General features: G+C 38.3%; 1 protein-coding gene across 2 annotated transcripts in view; it reads left to right on the top strand.

The window, feature by feature from the left end:
* Window positions 1-10242, top strand: part of PIWIL4 (piwi like RNA-mediated gene silencing 4) — a 51634-nt gene extending 41392 nt beyond the window's left edge. For both annotated transcript variants that reach the window (XM_017882016.1, XM_017882015.1), the window contains exons 15-20: window positions 425-528; window positions 5316-5386; window positions 6811-6964; window positions 8622-8747; window positions 8859-9006; window positions 9707-10242. In XM_017882016.1, the coding sequence (XP_017737505.1) occupies window positions 425-528; window positions 5316-5386; window positions 6811-6964; window positions 8622-8747; window positions 8859-9006; window positions 9707-9823 (720 nt within the window). In that variant the 3' untranslated portion in view covers window positions 9824-10242. The remainder of the gene's footprint in view (window positions 1-424; window positions 529-5315; window positions 5387-6810; window positions 6965-8621; window positions 8748-8858; window positions 9007-9706) is intronic.
* Window positions 10243-15814: the final 5572 nt, after the last annotated feature.

Genomic DNA, 15814 nt, shown 5'->3' with positions numbered 1-15814 from the left:
TCCCTCACTCCCACTCCCCACAAAGGTGCATAGCCAAGTGAGGATTCCTTAGAGATCTGAAGAATGAAGAATGAGATTCCTCTTCAGATTCCTCCAGACCAGAGGCAAGCGATACATGCACTGACCATACTCCCAGAATCTCTTTAGCCACTGGTGCCCCTTCCCCACCCCCACAAAGGATGATGGCTATCTTGGACGATAGTGTCTCTCTTAAAATAAGTGTGTACCATATTCTTCCTGCCATCTTTAAGTCTCTGTCATTTCTGGCTTAACAATCTGACTCATGGATCTCAATCTCCCTTACACATAGCTTAACTTTAAGAATTGAGGAACTGGAGTCTGTTTTTTAAAAATTCCCTATTAAACCATTGGTAGGGGAGATGACACCTCATCCTATTAAATCATGACAAATTTAATTTTATAGTTGAAGTCCCTGATGGTGGTCGGTATTGATGTCTGTAAAGATGCACTCAGCAAGGATGTGATGGTTGTTGGATGCGTGGCCAGTGTTAACCCTGGAATCACCAGGTACTGCTAAAACTACCTGAACACACTCTTCATTTAGTTAGACTATTAATTGTGGTTTCACTAAAGAATGTAACAGCAAGGAATATTTTGTATTATTCACTCATTTTAAATACCAACACTTATGTTCATAAATTACACTTACATATAAAAATGTGATTGATAATATTGGGGTACTAGGTAGCCTCATTAAAAAACATTTTTTATATTCGTTAGGGTGAGCTATTGCTCATCTTCCCCAAATGACAGATGTGTACAAATTCTTGGGCATTTATTTATTTTCTGAGTGTCTGCACCATACTGGGAACTGTACTAGGTACTTTACATATGTCATGTTGAGCAGTTGATCTTTGAAATCAGATTGCCTGGATTTGTACCCTGGTCAGTCACTTACTTATTCTGTGACTGAGGTCTAGTTATTTAACTTTGCTGTGCCTCACTATGGTAATCTGTGAAATAGAAATAATAATGATGCCTATTTCAGAAAGCATTTATGGGAATTATTTAAGATAAGGTGCATTGAACATCTCCACCCATGGTGAATACTCAGTACATACTTCTTGTTATGATGATTAATATTCACAGACATTTGATGTGGCTGTTGTTCACACAGCTTTTAAAAACAGGCAAAATCAGGGATAATGCCTTAAACATTGGCTAATAGTACTCGTTAAATTATGGTTCTTAGAATTGTTTCAACCTTTGTAATTGTGTTTTGAGGCTATAGCCCCCTTGCAAAATGTTTTCTTCCTGGCTTAAGCTATTTTATTTACTCCATTAAATTCATGGTCAGGTACGTATTTTGGATTGTGGGAAACAGAAAAAGGAACACCATAATACCACCATACTTGCATGCCTACAACCTCATTCTAGGTTGTATGAGATGCTTCTTATATATGCCACATCATTAATCCAGTTGATAAAGGACTTTCATTTTTTTCTTTGTATATCTAAAATTTATTTTGATATAGGGAGTGAGGTAGGAATCCGCTTAGGTTTTTTCCTCAAATGGTCACAATTTATCAGAAAATTTATAATTTTTATCAGCTTTTTTGATAATTGATGCATAAATTGTATATATTTTGAAGGTACAGTGTGATGTTTTGATATATGTATACATTGTGAAATAATTACCACAGTCAAGGTAATTAACATATCCATTACCTCACATAGTTACCATTTGTGTGTGTGTGTATGTGGTGAGACTACTTAAGATCTACTATCTTAGCAAATTTCAACTATACAATAGTACATGATAATTAACTATACTCAACATGCTGTACATTAAGTGCCCAAAACATATTCACCTTATAACTGAAAGTTTATACCCTTTGAACAACATCAAATATTCCCACCCTCTGCCCCTGATAACTATCTTCTACTCTCTATTTCTATGAGTTTGACATTTTTAGATTCCATATATAAGTGATCATACAGTATTTTTCTTTTTGTGTCTGGCTTATTTTACTTAATATAATGTCCTCTAGGTTCATTCATGTTGTTGCAAATGGCAGGATTTTCTTCTTCTTTAAGGCTGAATAATATTCTATTGTGTGTGCATATGCATGTGTGTATGTGTGTGTGTATCTCACAATTTCTTTATCCAATCATTCATCAGTGGTCACAGATTGATTCTGTATCTTGGCTATTGAACATGGAAATGTAGATATCTGACATAGTGATTTATTTTCCTTTGGATATATAGCCAGAGTGGGATTTCTACTTGAAATTTTTTAAGGAACTTATTTACTGGTTTCCATAATGGCTATGCTAATTTACATTCCCACCAACAATGTGTAAAGGTTACCATTTTTCCACATTCTCTCTAATACCTATCTTCTGACTTTTCAGTCATAGCCATCCTAAAGGTGTGAGATGATATTTCACTGTGGTTTTGATTTGCATTTCCTTGATGATTAGTGATGTTGAGCACCTTTTCACGTATCTGTTGGCCATTTATTTGTCATCTTTGGAAAAATGTCTATTTAATTGGATTATTTTTTCTATTGAATTGTATGGGTTCTTCATATATTTTGGATATTATCCCCTTATCAGATATATGATTTGCAAATATTTTCTCCCGTTATGTAAGTTGCTTTTCATTTTGTTAATGTTTCCTTTGCTATGCAGAAACTTTTATTATTTTGTCATATTTTTGGTGTCATATTCAGAAAATCATTGCCAAGATCAATGTCATGGAGCTTTAGGTTTTCTTCTAGAAGTTTTGCAGTGTCAGAACTTTTGTTTAAGTATTTAATCCATTTAGAGTTAATATTTATGTATGGTATAAGGGTCCAATTTCATTTTTTTTTTTACATGTGGATATCTAGTTATTTCAACACCATTTATTGAAGAGACTTTCTTTATCCCACTGTGTATTCTTGGTGCTTTTGTCAAAGATTAGTTGACTGCATATGTGTGGATTTATTTCTGGGCTTTTTATCCTGTTCCATTTGCCTATGTGTCTGTTTTTATGGCAGTACCAGGCTGTTTTGATTATTATGACTTTGTAATATAATTTGAAATCAGGAAGTGTGGTGCATCTAGCTATTGATTTGCATATGTTGAACCATCCATTCTTACATCTCCCAGGTATAAATCCCATTTTCTCATGATTTGTGAACCTTTTAACGTACTGTTGAATTTGGTTTTCAGTATTTTGTTGAGGATTTTTACATTTATGTTCATCAGGGCTTTCCTTTTTCTTCCTGTAGGCATTTATTGCCATAAACTTCCATCTTAAACTACTTTTGCTGCATCCCATAAGTTTTAGTATGTTGTGTTTCTATATTTGGATTTTGCAATTTTCCTCCTATTATTGATTCTACTGTCATACTATGATGGTCAGACAGTAGTAAGCTTGATTGACATAGTTTGTCCTCTCCAAAATATGTGATCCCCAGTGTTGAAGGTAGGGCCTGGTGAGAGGTGTTTTGGTCGTGGGGGTAGATTGCCCTCCTCATGGTAATGAGTGAGTTCTTGTTCTGTTAGTTCATGCAACAGCTGATGGTTTAAAAGAGCCTGGCACGTCTCTTGATCTCTCTCTTTTGCTCCCTCTTTCACCATGTGACACCCTGGCTCCCCTTTGCCTTTCATGATGATTATAAGCTTCCTGAGGCCCTTGCCAGAAGCAGATGCTGGCACTGTGCTTTATGTACAGCTTGTAGGACCATGCACCAAATAAACCTCTTTTTTTATATAAATTGCCCAGTCTCAAGTGTTTCTTTATAGCAATACAAAACTAACAGATTGATACAATTTCTGTTTTCTTAAAGTTAATACTGGCTATGATTTTGTCTTGGAGAACATTCTATGTGTGCTTGAGCAGAATATGTATTCTGCTGCTGTTGGTTGAAACATTTTGTATGTCCGTTTCCATTAGATTCATTTGGTTTAAAGTACAATTCAAATCCAATGTTCCCTTATTAATTTTCTGCCAGGATGACTTATCTATTTTTAAAAGTGGAGTATTGAAGCTTCCTACTATTACTGTATTGCTGTTTCTCTCTTCAGATGTTAATATTTGATTTATGTATTTAGATGCTCAACTATTAGGTGCATACATACTTAAAATTGATGTATTCTCATAATGAATTGATTCCTTTATCATTATCCAATGACTTTGATTGTTTGTTTTTTTTTTGACAAAAGTCTATTTTGCCTAAGTTTAGCTACCCCTGCTTTCTACTGGTTTCCATTTGCATGGAATATTTTTTCCATTCTTTTACTTTCAATCTATGTGTGTCCTTACAGCTGAAGTGAATCTCTTTGTAGGTGGCATTTAGTTAGGTCTTCTTTTTTATCCATTTAGCCACACTGTGTCATTTGATTGGAGAATTTAATCCATTTACATTTAAAACATTGATAAGTAATGACTCACAATCGTGATTTTGTTCATTGTTTTCTGGATTTTTTTGTAGGTTATTTGTTTCTTTATTCCTCTCTCACTATCTCCCTTTGTGACTTGATGATTTTCTGCAATAATATGCTTTATTCCTTTCTCTTTTCTTTTTGTTTTGAATATCTACCGTGGGTTTTTGCTTCATAATTACCATGAGGCTTACATAAAACATCTTACAGTTTTATGCCACCACACATAGCTGTTTTACTGTTGTTGCATATATTTAGAGAGGTATAATAATGCTGGAACATACCTAACATGAAGTCATGAATTTCATTTCCAAGTGCTTTAACTAATGGTGGTAGTAAGAGAACTTGTATCTGAAATCTACACAAGTTAATAATATTAAGATTTCTAATCCAAAAGGATCACCTATAGAAATGAAAGTTTACACTTCAGAAATCTTTGAATATTTTGACAGTAGAAGCTCTATTGCTAAATTAGTACATTAATTTATAGTAATAATAGTGGCCTCTATTTATTACTCTTTACTATATGCCAAGTACTGTGCTAAGTATTTTACATATATTATCTGATTTAATTTTTACCACAACCCTATGAGGTAGTAACTAATGTACTTATCTTGTAAATCTCCTTGGTACGTATGAGAAAACTGAGACTTAGGTTCACATAGCAAAGTCACACAGCTGGTGAATATATTGACTAGAATTTGAAGCTAGATATGGCTGATGCCAACACTATGCTTTAGCTTATCTTCTCAATAAATTCTTTTTGGGGAAAGGGACTTTTTGATATAATTGTGAACACATAACACATGCAAACTTGTGAACGCTGATTTTACTCATAATGTCTACTTCTTAGTTTAATATTAATGAATTTTATGGTAGAAAATTTGAAGTTGAAATTTACTTTTTTTTTTTAACTCTAGGTGGTTTTCCCGCTGTATCCTTCAGAGAACAATGACTGATGTTGCAGATTGCTTGAAAGTTTTCATGACTGGTACTAAAAATATAGCAGTGTGGGTGGGCTCCAAGGACTGTTCCTTCAGACCTCAAATCCACATGCTTATAGAAGACCACATAGGTCAAAGCAAACTCTCCACACTTGTCTGTGTCAACTGTCACCCAGTTGAAGATCTCTGAAGCTGCATGCTGATTTAGGCCAACAATCAGACTGTGTAGCATTTACATTTACATTTGTCTATGTGTGATAACATGAAGCCAGGAGGAAGGAAAATTTGTGGCTGCTGGTTTCCCTGACAAGCAGTTTGAAGGTCAAAAGAAACCAACCCTGGAGGAACTCGAGTTATGACAGAACAATGTTAAGTCTAGACCTAGGAGGGAAGCCTGTAGGGCTAGGATAGGGGTGCTAACAGATAAAGTGGCTAAGCAGGAGAAGAAGGGAAAGACAGCAGATGAGGAAAGGTGCCCTATCCATAGCAGGATGCAATGCAAAGACAAATCTAGGGTTTCTGTTTCTTTACCAGTCCTGGCCTAGGTCTGGCTTTGCTATTTCCTGGCAGTGTGACTTGTGCAAACCCTTCCCTCTCCTGATCTGCATTTTCCCATGTGTAAATTTGGGGGTATTGTAAATATTTTTTCTTAAAAAATGAATTTGCTTACCTCAGTTGCATACCTGTGATTCTGTGTTGGTAATGGACTTACATATATGGTTACCTTCTAGCAAACTAAATTGAATTTCCTAAACAATAAACTCTTAAAATAACTATGCGATATATACATGAAAATAATTTTTGCATTCTATTATATTCCCCTCACATCAAAACCTGGAAATTTTTTTTAGCAGGTAATTTCTTTTAGCAGTTATTAAAGGTTTCTGTTGGGTAGCAATTACTCTGTGGCCTCTGTTCTTTAGGAAATTCATAGTTACAGTGAGCAGAAATGTTTTCAGAGTTCATTTCCTCAGTGAGAATTGGAATCAATTGGGTGAGTCAGTGTGAAGATATGTTTTCAGAGGAACAGCAAAACCATTTCCTTAGATTTTCATATTTATTCTCATTAGGAAAGAAAATGACATAAAATTATCTAGTTTATATCTAATGAGAGGATTTAAAGACTTGAAGACACTAATGTTAACTTGATTTTAGGCATTTGTTTGTCTGTTGCATTAATTAAATTTTAATTTGTTGCTTAAATATTAAAATTTTATTGAAGAGAGAGGCCAAGTTTAAGAATATATCATGCCATAGAAACCATTATGATTCCTCGAATAGCAGAGACAGAGGAATGCTCCCTAAAGTTATCCGTTGTTATATTATTGCAAATATAACCCAAATTGTGTATTGCCCTATTTTACAGTGGTCTGAAATAGCTAACCCATTTAAACACTGCAGTATATGGGAATGTTATTTTTTGTTGGCATTAGAAACGTAATTCTTTTCTTACTGACACCAAATTCTGCAGGAGCACTCAATAAATGGTACAAGTACAATCATGATTTGCCAGCACGGATAATTGTGTACCGTGCTGGTGTAGGGGATGGTCAGCTGAAAACACTTGTTGAATACGAAGTGCCTCAGCTGCTGAGCAGTGTGGCAGGATCCAGCTCAAATACCAGGTATTCACTTACTGTTCTTTCCTCCATACTCCCAATTATAGCATATTCAGCTGTAGCTATTACACACAAGATATTCAAGTATAAGTTTTGTTTTTTACGCAATTAAGTTTTGCTGTGTTTCTGTATTATGCCAGTAGAGCTCTATCATTTCCTTCTGATTGGAGGGTAGTTGGGATAGTCTAACATCAATAGCTTGGGTGATGTAAGCTTTGGGGGCCCTGGGAGGGGGAACCTAGACAAAGAAAGGTATCCTCAGAGCAGCTGACATAGATTCAGCATGAAGCCTGCAGGCCTGCTGGCAGTGAAAATGCTTCATACATATTAATATCACATGGAAGAAAACAAGCTGTGCTTTCAAATTCAAGGCTCTAATACACACAGAACCAAAGCCTCTGAATTGCAGGCACTGATGTGCACTTAAGGTCTGTGGAAGGTTCTCAAAGGAGTTTGAGTGCCATGAAGGCTGAGCTGCAGATGGAAATCAGACCATCCTGAACACCAGGCATCTTGCTCCACTGTTACATTTCTAGATTCTGTGTTTCAGTACAAAATTTTCTGCAGTGATTATGTGAAATGGCAAGTGCAAGAAAATGTTGGAAATGGAAAATAGGAGAGGACAATAATCTTAAGTCAGCTTCTTAAAATATTTGAAAAGCATCTTATTCCAAGCAGGACACATAGTTCTATCTGTAGGGTTACATCATCATCATCACCATCAACCAAACAGTCACAGCCACAAGTCACAAAGGAGCTCAGTCAGTTATTGTTAGAGTGGAGGGGAAGCCTGAAAGCTTCGGGGCAGTATCACCAGTAGCTTTATCCCAACTGTTAGGGTCAAAATACCTCGCTGTCCACTGATCTCAGGTGCATGTGTTTATTAAGAATCACAGGTATGCAACTGAGGGATGCAAGAGTAAATTTAGCAGCTGACCGTGCTAAGGAGTTACTTTTCTTGCACTATAACATCAACTTTTGATAGTTTCAATAATGAAAACATTTGTAATAAATTTTAAAAATAATTATAATGCTTAAAATGAAACTCCATAGTGATCCTTACATCCCATTGCCTTTTGTAATGGCAAATATTAGGATTTTGCCTTGGCTTTACCAAATACATTAACATTTCACCATTCAGCATTTGGCCAGAACGTATATTTGGTCCATCCATCCATCCACCCAGGCATGAGTTTTGTGTAATACGGAAGGGATGACTAGAGGAATAGGAAGAACTTGTGGTTCTTCCTTTGCCACTTGGAAATAAAATTGAGAGGAAGAGTGAAGAGGAAAATAGGTTGAGTCACTAACGACACACACACACACACACACACACACACACATCTTGTCTCCATGGATAATTCTGGAAAATCTTTAGCAAAAGTGCCAGTTGAAGTTCAGCATTCCTTCCTGTCCCCTTTGAGTGGTATAAACTAGGCAAATGACTTGGGATAGCATCCTTTTGCAACAAATATGGACAATCCCTAATTTAAAAAATTGTATGTATCTCTAGGGAAGGAGGGATTGTGGGTAATTTTATTTTCTTTGTTTTGCAGTGTTTTCAAATGTAATTTTATTTATTTCATTTTTTAAATTACACAAAAATAGAAAGCTGTATAGATTGGATTGAGTTCTTTTCATATTTTGCCTCTGTAATTTTTAGCTCAAGACTGTCGGTGATTGTGGTCAGGAAGAAGTGCATGCCACGATTCTTTACCGAAATGAACCGCACTGTACAGAATCCCCCACTTGGCACTGTTGTGGATTCAGAAGCAACACGTAATGAATGGCAAGTGCCATTGGAAAATCAATTTTTAACAAAACATTCATTATGTCCAGTTTATGTTTGACCTTATTCTGTTTGCCTTCTTTCTCACATTCACTTCATTTTCCCCCTCAGGTATGACTTTTACCTGATCAGCCAGGTGGCCTGTCGGGGAACTGTTAGTCCTACCTACTATAATGTCATCTATGATGATAATGGCTTGAAGCCCGACCATATGCAGAGACTTACATTCAAATTGTGCCACCTGTACTACAACTGGCCGGTGAGTGAAAGCTGTTTACTTAATGTAAATATGATACTCAATAGTCCCACCTAGGAATTGTCATACACTTCATCTTTGTATCCCTAGATATAGCACAATACCTGATATTTCCCAAAGAAGGAATGAATGAATGAATGAATCACTTCCTGAGTTCACAGTGGGAGGAAACCAGTCTATCATAGAAACAAAACAGTAACTATTACAATACATTAATAGTTATAGTTTCTAGAGCACTTTGTTATATACATTATCTTATGCAAACCTGGGAGGAAATCAGGGTCTTGTTATTCACATGTTACAGATGAAGAATTTGAAGCCAACTCAGATGTGCCTGGTGAGGAAATGTTAACAGGCATGGGTCTGCCCTTTGTTCCTGTGCATTAGGCCAAGAGCTATTCCCAAAGGCCAAGCCCAGGGTTTGCACGGAGCTCCTCCAAGGAGTTCCAAACATGAGATCATAGGACAAAGACTAGTCTGAAGTGTGATGGCTTCCTACTGCCAGCACCATGAAGCCAGGGTGACTTTTCACTCCATCCTTCCCAGTGAGCTTAAGTTCCCAGTAAGTTAGGTTACCTTTTGTTGGTTGAGGTTAGCTATTGTTTACCCAGAAACCCATTCTATTATTTGTGTAACCAGTAGACAAAATAAAATCAGAAAAAAATCACCTTCTTAATTATTATCAATACTTTTTTCTCCTCAGGGCATAGTCAGTGTCCCAGCACCATGTCAGTACGCTCACAAGCTGACCTTTCTGGTGGCACAAAGCATTCATAAAGAACCCAGTCTGGAATTAGCCAACCATCTCTTCTACCTGTGATGGCATGAACCACTGGCATCAGTAGATGAAGAATCCAAGGAGAAATTGGTATACTTTGTGCAAATCTGCCATAAGCTCAAGGCTGTGACTGGGGAAAAAGATTGAGCTTAGTTTTCATGTCTGGGAAAAGAAGCAAAACAACTTAATCTGAAACAGTTTTTTAAAATGTGTGTTATTTTGTTTTAAAGAGTTATATGCTTGGGGTAAATTTTCATTGTCATATATGGAATTTAAATATGCCATCATCTATAAAGAATTCCACAGAGTTAAATATCTTAAACACTTAAATAAGTGTTTGCATGATATTTTAATGATAGATAAACAGAGTCTAATTCCCACCCCAGATTTTCCTGAGGTTTTGTTAATGTTGTAGAGCATTTTGTAGAGTGGTTTAAATAGTTAGTAGAAAATAAAGTTCATGATGTATGTGTTTATTGTTATTTGAATTTTACATTGATATTACATGTGAACCTCAAATTTAAGTATTTTCAGCAAAACCTCTTACCCACTAGAGCACATCAGCATTAATCTTTGGGTTCTATTTCAGAAACTGAGCTGATCACTTGCTCTCTTGATGGGACTTTATTTCACTTAATAGTGGCTTCTCCCAGTGATGACCTTGCTTCTTATTTACTGATAAAACAGAAGCTATCAGAAGAGAACTTTTGCAAGCCTCTCATTATCTCTGCCTTCACCTAACGGCATCTGTACCCATAGACTCTGCCTGCCCTTCCCTTTATTATGAGTGCAGCATGTCTGTGTTCCTATAAGGCTCTCCACCTCTGTACTAAATCTCATTCCCTCTGACGTATGAAGGATGCTACTCTAGCAGTTCTCCCTTCTCCTTTCTGCATCTTCAGTTTTCCCTGTCACTACTGGATCATTCTCATTGGCATTACAAATATGCTGTTATTTATTTCATCTTAAAAGGACATTTTCTCTAGCTTCCACCCCATTGCTTTGCACTTCTTTACAGGAAAAACATCGCAAAAGAAGAGTCTGTGCTCGATGTATCCAATTCTGTACTCCAATCAGAATTTCACCACAACCACTACAGCAAAATTGCCTTAGTCAACACCGCCAATAACCTCCACTTTGCTAAATCCAATGGTCACCTCTTGGTCCTTGTCTTGCTTGACCCCGACAATCATTTCCTCCCTCTGAGACACTCTTTATTTGGCCTGTAGAATAACACTCTCCTGGTTTCTCTCCTACTGCATTGATCACTCATACTGTCTCCTTTTGTAGCTTTTCCTCATCATCTCACCCTTTTCATGTTGGAATGCTCCCAGCAATAAGAATACAGCTACATGCAAAAGGTATTTTGATGAGGGATAGATCAGAGTTCAAATTCTCCTTACCATGGGAAGGTCTGTGGAAGTCTGTAACAAAGGGTGGCGGGAGAGTGGCAAGTGCTCTCTGGGGACAAGGAAAGCAGGCCACAGGAGGGATGTCAATATGCAGGTTACATCACATTGCACTGAAAGTATTCTTTTCCTATTTGAGAGTTTTGTCCAGACATGGTAGAAATGCACCCAACAATGGTCTACTCCAATAATAGGATAACCATTTTGTGAGGCATGAGGGTGGAGGGGACTTAGTAAGTTCCAGGGCCAGTGCCATGTCCTGCATATATACATTTAATCTCCACAAGAACTGTATAAATTAGGTTATAATTACCATTTCAGATGGTAAAGCTGGGGATTAAAGATACCGCGTGACTCACTGAAGTTTTTGAGATTATTAAATTTTAGGAGCTAGAATTTGTCCTCAGGTTTGTTTGCAAAACCTGTGAGATGAACCAAAAGAGTCTATGCCCTTGCTAAAAGATTCAAGATTTTAAAAATTTCTCCCAGAGCTCTAATGTGAGGGAGTGCCTTATGTGATTTAAAGATGGCATTATATAGCAAGTCTTTGGAGACAAGGCACTGAACCAATTCAGGGTGATGGCTTTTGTTTTTGTGTTTATCTTGTTATTTTCTTCCTTCAAAGTAGAACGGTGATATAAATCCCTACTACCTAACCAGCCAGCTTGTATAAATCCACATGAAGCATTTTGATTAGGCAATACAAACTTCTGCAGAGCGCGCACCCACCCTTTTAAGTACTGCCCCAGGAAATGACTTCTTACCCTTTTAACCCACCAGAGGGCACACAAGGACTGCCGTGTGAATAGAGTCCTTCACCATGGCAGTGTCATTGGCTTCAACAAACAATTTCAGGTCAACTCCTAGAGGGCAACATGGGACTAAGAAATCTTCCTGTGAGCTCTGGTTCCAGCACGTTTGGTTGTCAGATGTGATAACTTCATTTTCTGGGACTCAGTTACCCAATCTGTAATATGAGAAGGGCTTGGACAAGACCAGTGGTGCCTAATCTTGGGAAGATTAGAAGTTCCCATGTTAAAAATGCTTTAGAACAAAAAAATAGAGATGCCTGGGTCTCCCTCTCAAAATAGTGATTTAATTGGTCTGGGATGGGGCCTGATCATCCGAATATTTTAAAAGTTCTCCGAATGGTTCTAATGTTCAGCCAGGGCTGAGGAATACTGGTTTAGATAATATATGAGATCTATTTCAGCTTCACGTTATGTGATTGCCACCTCTCACATGCATTAATTAGTTTGCCTTAGGCTACCAAGGACAAAGAGGAAAGGGAGCCTGTGCCAGGCTTTAGACCAGCACTGGATTCGAATCCTAGAACCACCACTTATAGTTGTGTGACCTTTGACAAGTTACTTAACCTTTCTAAGCCTCTTGTATCTACTTGTAAAAATGTCTAACAATGTGTGCAGTGTAGAGTTATTGTAAGGATTAGAAATGTCAAATCTAAAGTATCTGGCCTTAATAAAGAGTATCATATTATTAGACGTGAGGAGAGGAAATGAATCAAAAGGCACAATTTAGTTAACAAATAGTCATATGTGCCTATTATGTGCCAGGCACTGTACTAGATTCTGAATTCTACAATTCTACTTAAGGGAAAGCTTAATATTGTCTCTAGAAATAAACAATCTACCACCTGCTATTTTATAGAAAAGATTTTGTAATTTTTTTTTTATTTTGAGGGCGGAGGGAGAGACTCTGGAAGAAAGTATACTTTAAATACATTTCTGTGGCCACCATGGAGTGGCTCACCAGATTATCCTTTAAAAGAACCTTCTGCAAGGAGCATAGTTGGCTGACAGCCTCTAAATGCTACAGCTTCAGGATCCACCACAGTGGTGATATTGAGACCATGCCCTCCCCAGGCTGCTTCTAGTCCATTACTGAGTACAGGAGAGGTAACAGATCTGGGTTGTTTCTGCCCAACATGGGACTCCACTATTAAACAGTTTCGGGTAGGTAATATACTGTGTTTAGCTCTGTGTCCCCACCCAAAGCTTATGTTGAATTGTAATCCCCACGTGTTGGAGGAGTGGCCTGGTGAGAGGTGATTAAACCATGAGGGTGGAATGCCTCCTTGCTGTTTTCATGATAGTGAGTGAGTTCTTATGATATCTGGTTGTTTGAAAATATGTAGCAATTCCCCCTTCTCTCTCTCTGTCTCCTGCTGCCATGTGAAGATGTGCTTGCCCCCTTTTTGGCCTTCTGCCATGATTGTAAGTTTTTTGAGGCCTCCCCAGTCATGCCTCCTGCACAGCCTGTGGAACTGTGAGTCAATTAAATCTCTTTTCTTTTTCTTAATAAATTACCCAGTCTCAGGTAGTTCTTTATAGCAGTGTAAGAATGGACTCATACAGTAGGGGAATCCACTTTGTCTTGACCAAGGTTTTCTAAGAACTGCACTAAAGTTCTGAGCTTTTTCTACTGATCCTCTTTCCTTCCCACTCTCCTTCATGTATTTCAGATTAGCACTGAGGTCTTAAGGCCCTTCCTAGTCACTCCTACTTCCTCTCACCACAGGTGTTTCTCCCAGTAAATCTTCTGAATGCTTAATTCTGTCTTGGTGTGTGCTTCTTGAGGGACCCAAACTGACATAACTTTCTTCCCTTTACCTTTTAACAAAAATAAGTCTATTTTTAATCTTAAGAGCTTTATCAACCACAACATAACATTTTTTAAAACACCTTTTACCTAGAGATATAATAACTTTTTAAGTACTAGGTGTATTAGTATGTTTTCACACTGTTGAGAAAGACATACCTGAGACTGGGTAATTTACAGAAGAAAGATGTTTAATTGGACTTACGGTTCCATGTGGCTAGGGAAGCCTCACAATCATGGTGGAAGGCAAGGAGGAGCAAGTCACATCTTAGATGGATGGCAGCAGGCAAAGAGAGAACTTGTGCGGGGAATTCTTCTTTTAAAACCATCAGATCTCATGAGACTTTTCACTGTTACAAGAACAGCATGGGAAAGACTTGCCCCCATGATTCAATTAACTCCTACTGGGTACCTCCCACAACACGTGGGAATTCAAGATAAGATTTGGGTAGGAACAGAGCCAAAACATATCATTCCGCCCCGACCCCTCCCAAATTTTATATCTTCACATTTCAAAACCAATCATGCCCTCCCAACAGTTCCCCAAAGTCTCAACTCATTTCAGCATTAACTCAAAAGCCCGCAGTCCAAAGTGTCATCCAAGATAAGGCAAGTCCCTTCTGCCTATGAGCCGATAAAATCAAAAGCAAGTTACTTATTTCCTAGATACAATGGGGGTACAGGCATTGGATAAATACAGCCTTTCAAATGGGAGAAACTGGCCAAAACAAAGGGGCTACAGGCCCCACGCCAGTCTGAAATCCAGTGGGGCAGTAAAATCTTAAAGCTCCAAAATGATCTCCTTTGACTCCATGTCCTCACATCCAGGTCATATTGATGTAAGAGGTAGGTTCCCATAGTCTTGGGCAGCTCCACTCCTGTGGCTTTGCAGGGTAAAGCTCCCCCCTCCTGGTTGCTTGCACAGGCTGGCATTGTCTGCAGCTTTTACAGGTGCACAGTGTAAGCTGTCGGTGGATCTACTACAATTCTGGGGTCTGGAGGATAGTGGCCCTCTTCTCATGGCTCCACTAGGCAATGCACCAGTAGGGACTCTGTGTCGGGGCTCCGACCCCACATTTCCTTATGCACTGCCCTAGCAGAGGTTCTCTGAGAGCCCCTGAATAAAACTTCTGCCTGGGCATCCAGGCGTTGCCATAATACAACTTCTGAAATCTAGGCAGAGGTTCCCAAACTTCAATTTTTGACGTCTGTGCACTTACAGGCTCAATACCACGTGAAAGCTGCCAAGGCTTGAAGTCTGCACCCCTTGAAGCCATGGCCTGAGCTCTACATTGGCCCTGTTCATCCACAGCTGGAATGACTGGACACAGGGCACCAAGTCCCTAGGCTGCACACAGCACAGGGACCCTGGGCCTCGCCCACAAAACCACTTTTTCCTTCTAGGCCTCCAGGACTGTGATGGGAGGGGCAGCAGCAAAGGTCTCTGACATGCCTTAGAGACATTTTCCCCATTGTCTTGGTGATTAACATTCAGCTTCTCATTATTTACACAAATTTCTGTAGCCAGCTTTAAGTTTTCTTCAGAAAATGGAATTTTCTTTTCTTCTCTTTCTTTCTTTCTTTTTTTTTTTTTTATTATGCTTTAAGTTCTAGGGTACATGTACACAACGTGCAGGTTTGTTACATATGTATACATGTGTCATGTTGGTGTGCTACATCCATTAACTCATCATTTACATTAGGTATATCTCCTAATGCTATCCCTCTCCGCTCCCTGCACCCCATGACAGGTCCCAGTGTGTGATGTTCCCCATCCTGTGTCCAAGTGTTCTCACTGTTCAGTTCCCACCTATGAGTGAGAACATGCGGTGTTTGGTTTTCTGTCCCTGTGATAGTTTGCTCAGAATGATGGTTTCCAGCTTCATCCACGTCCCTACAAAGGACATGAACTCATCCTTTTTTATGGCTGTATAGTATTCCATGGTGTATATGTGCCACATTTTCTTAATCCAGTCTATCATTGATGGACATTTGGGTGAGTTCC

This window comes from Rhinopithecus bieti, unplaced genomic scaffold (assembly GCF_001698545.2).
Source record: "Rhinopithecus bieti isolate Rb0 unplaced genomic scaffold, ASM169854v2 scaffold_12653, whole genome shotgun sequence".
NCBI lineage: Eukaryota > Metazoa > Chordata > Mammalia > Primates > Cercopithecidae > Rhinopithecus > Rhinopithecus bieti.
Note: the sequence above shows the minus strand (reverse complement) of the source record. Positions and strands in the feature narration are given on the sequence as shown.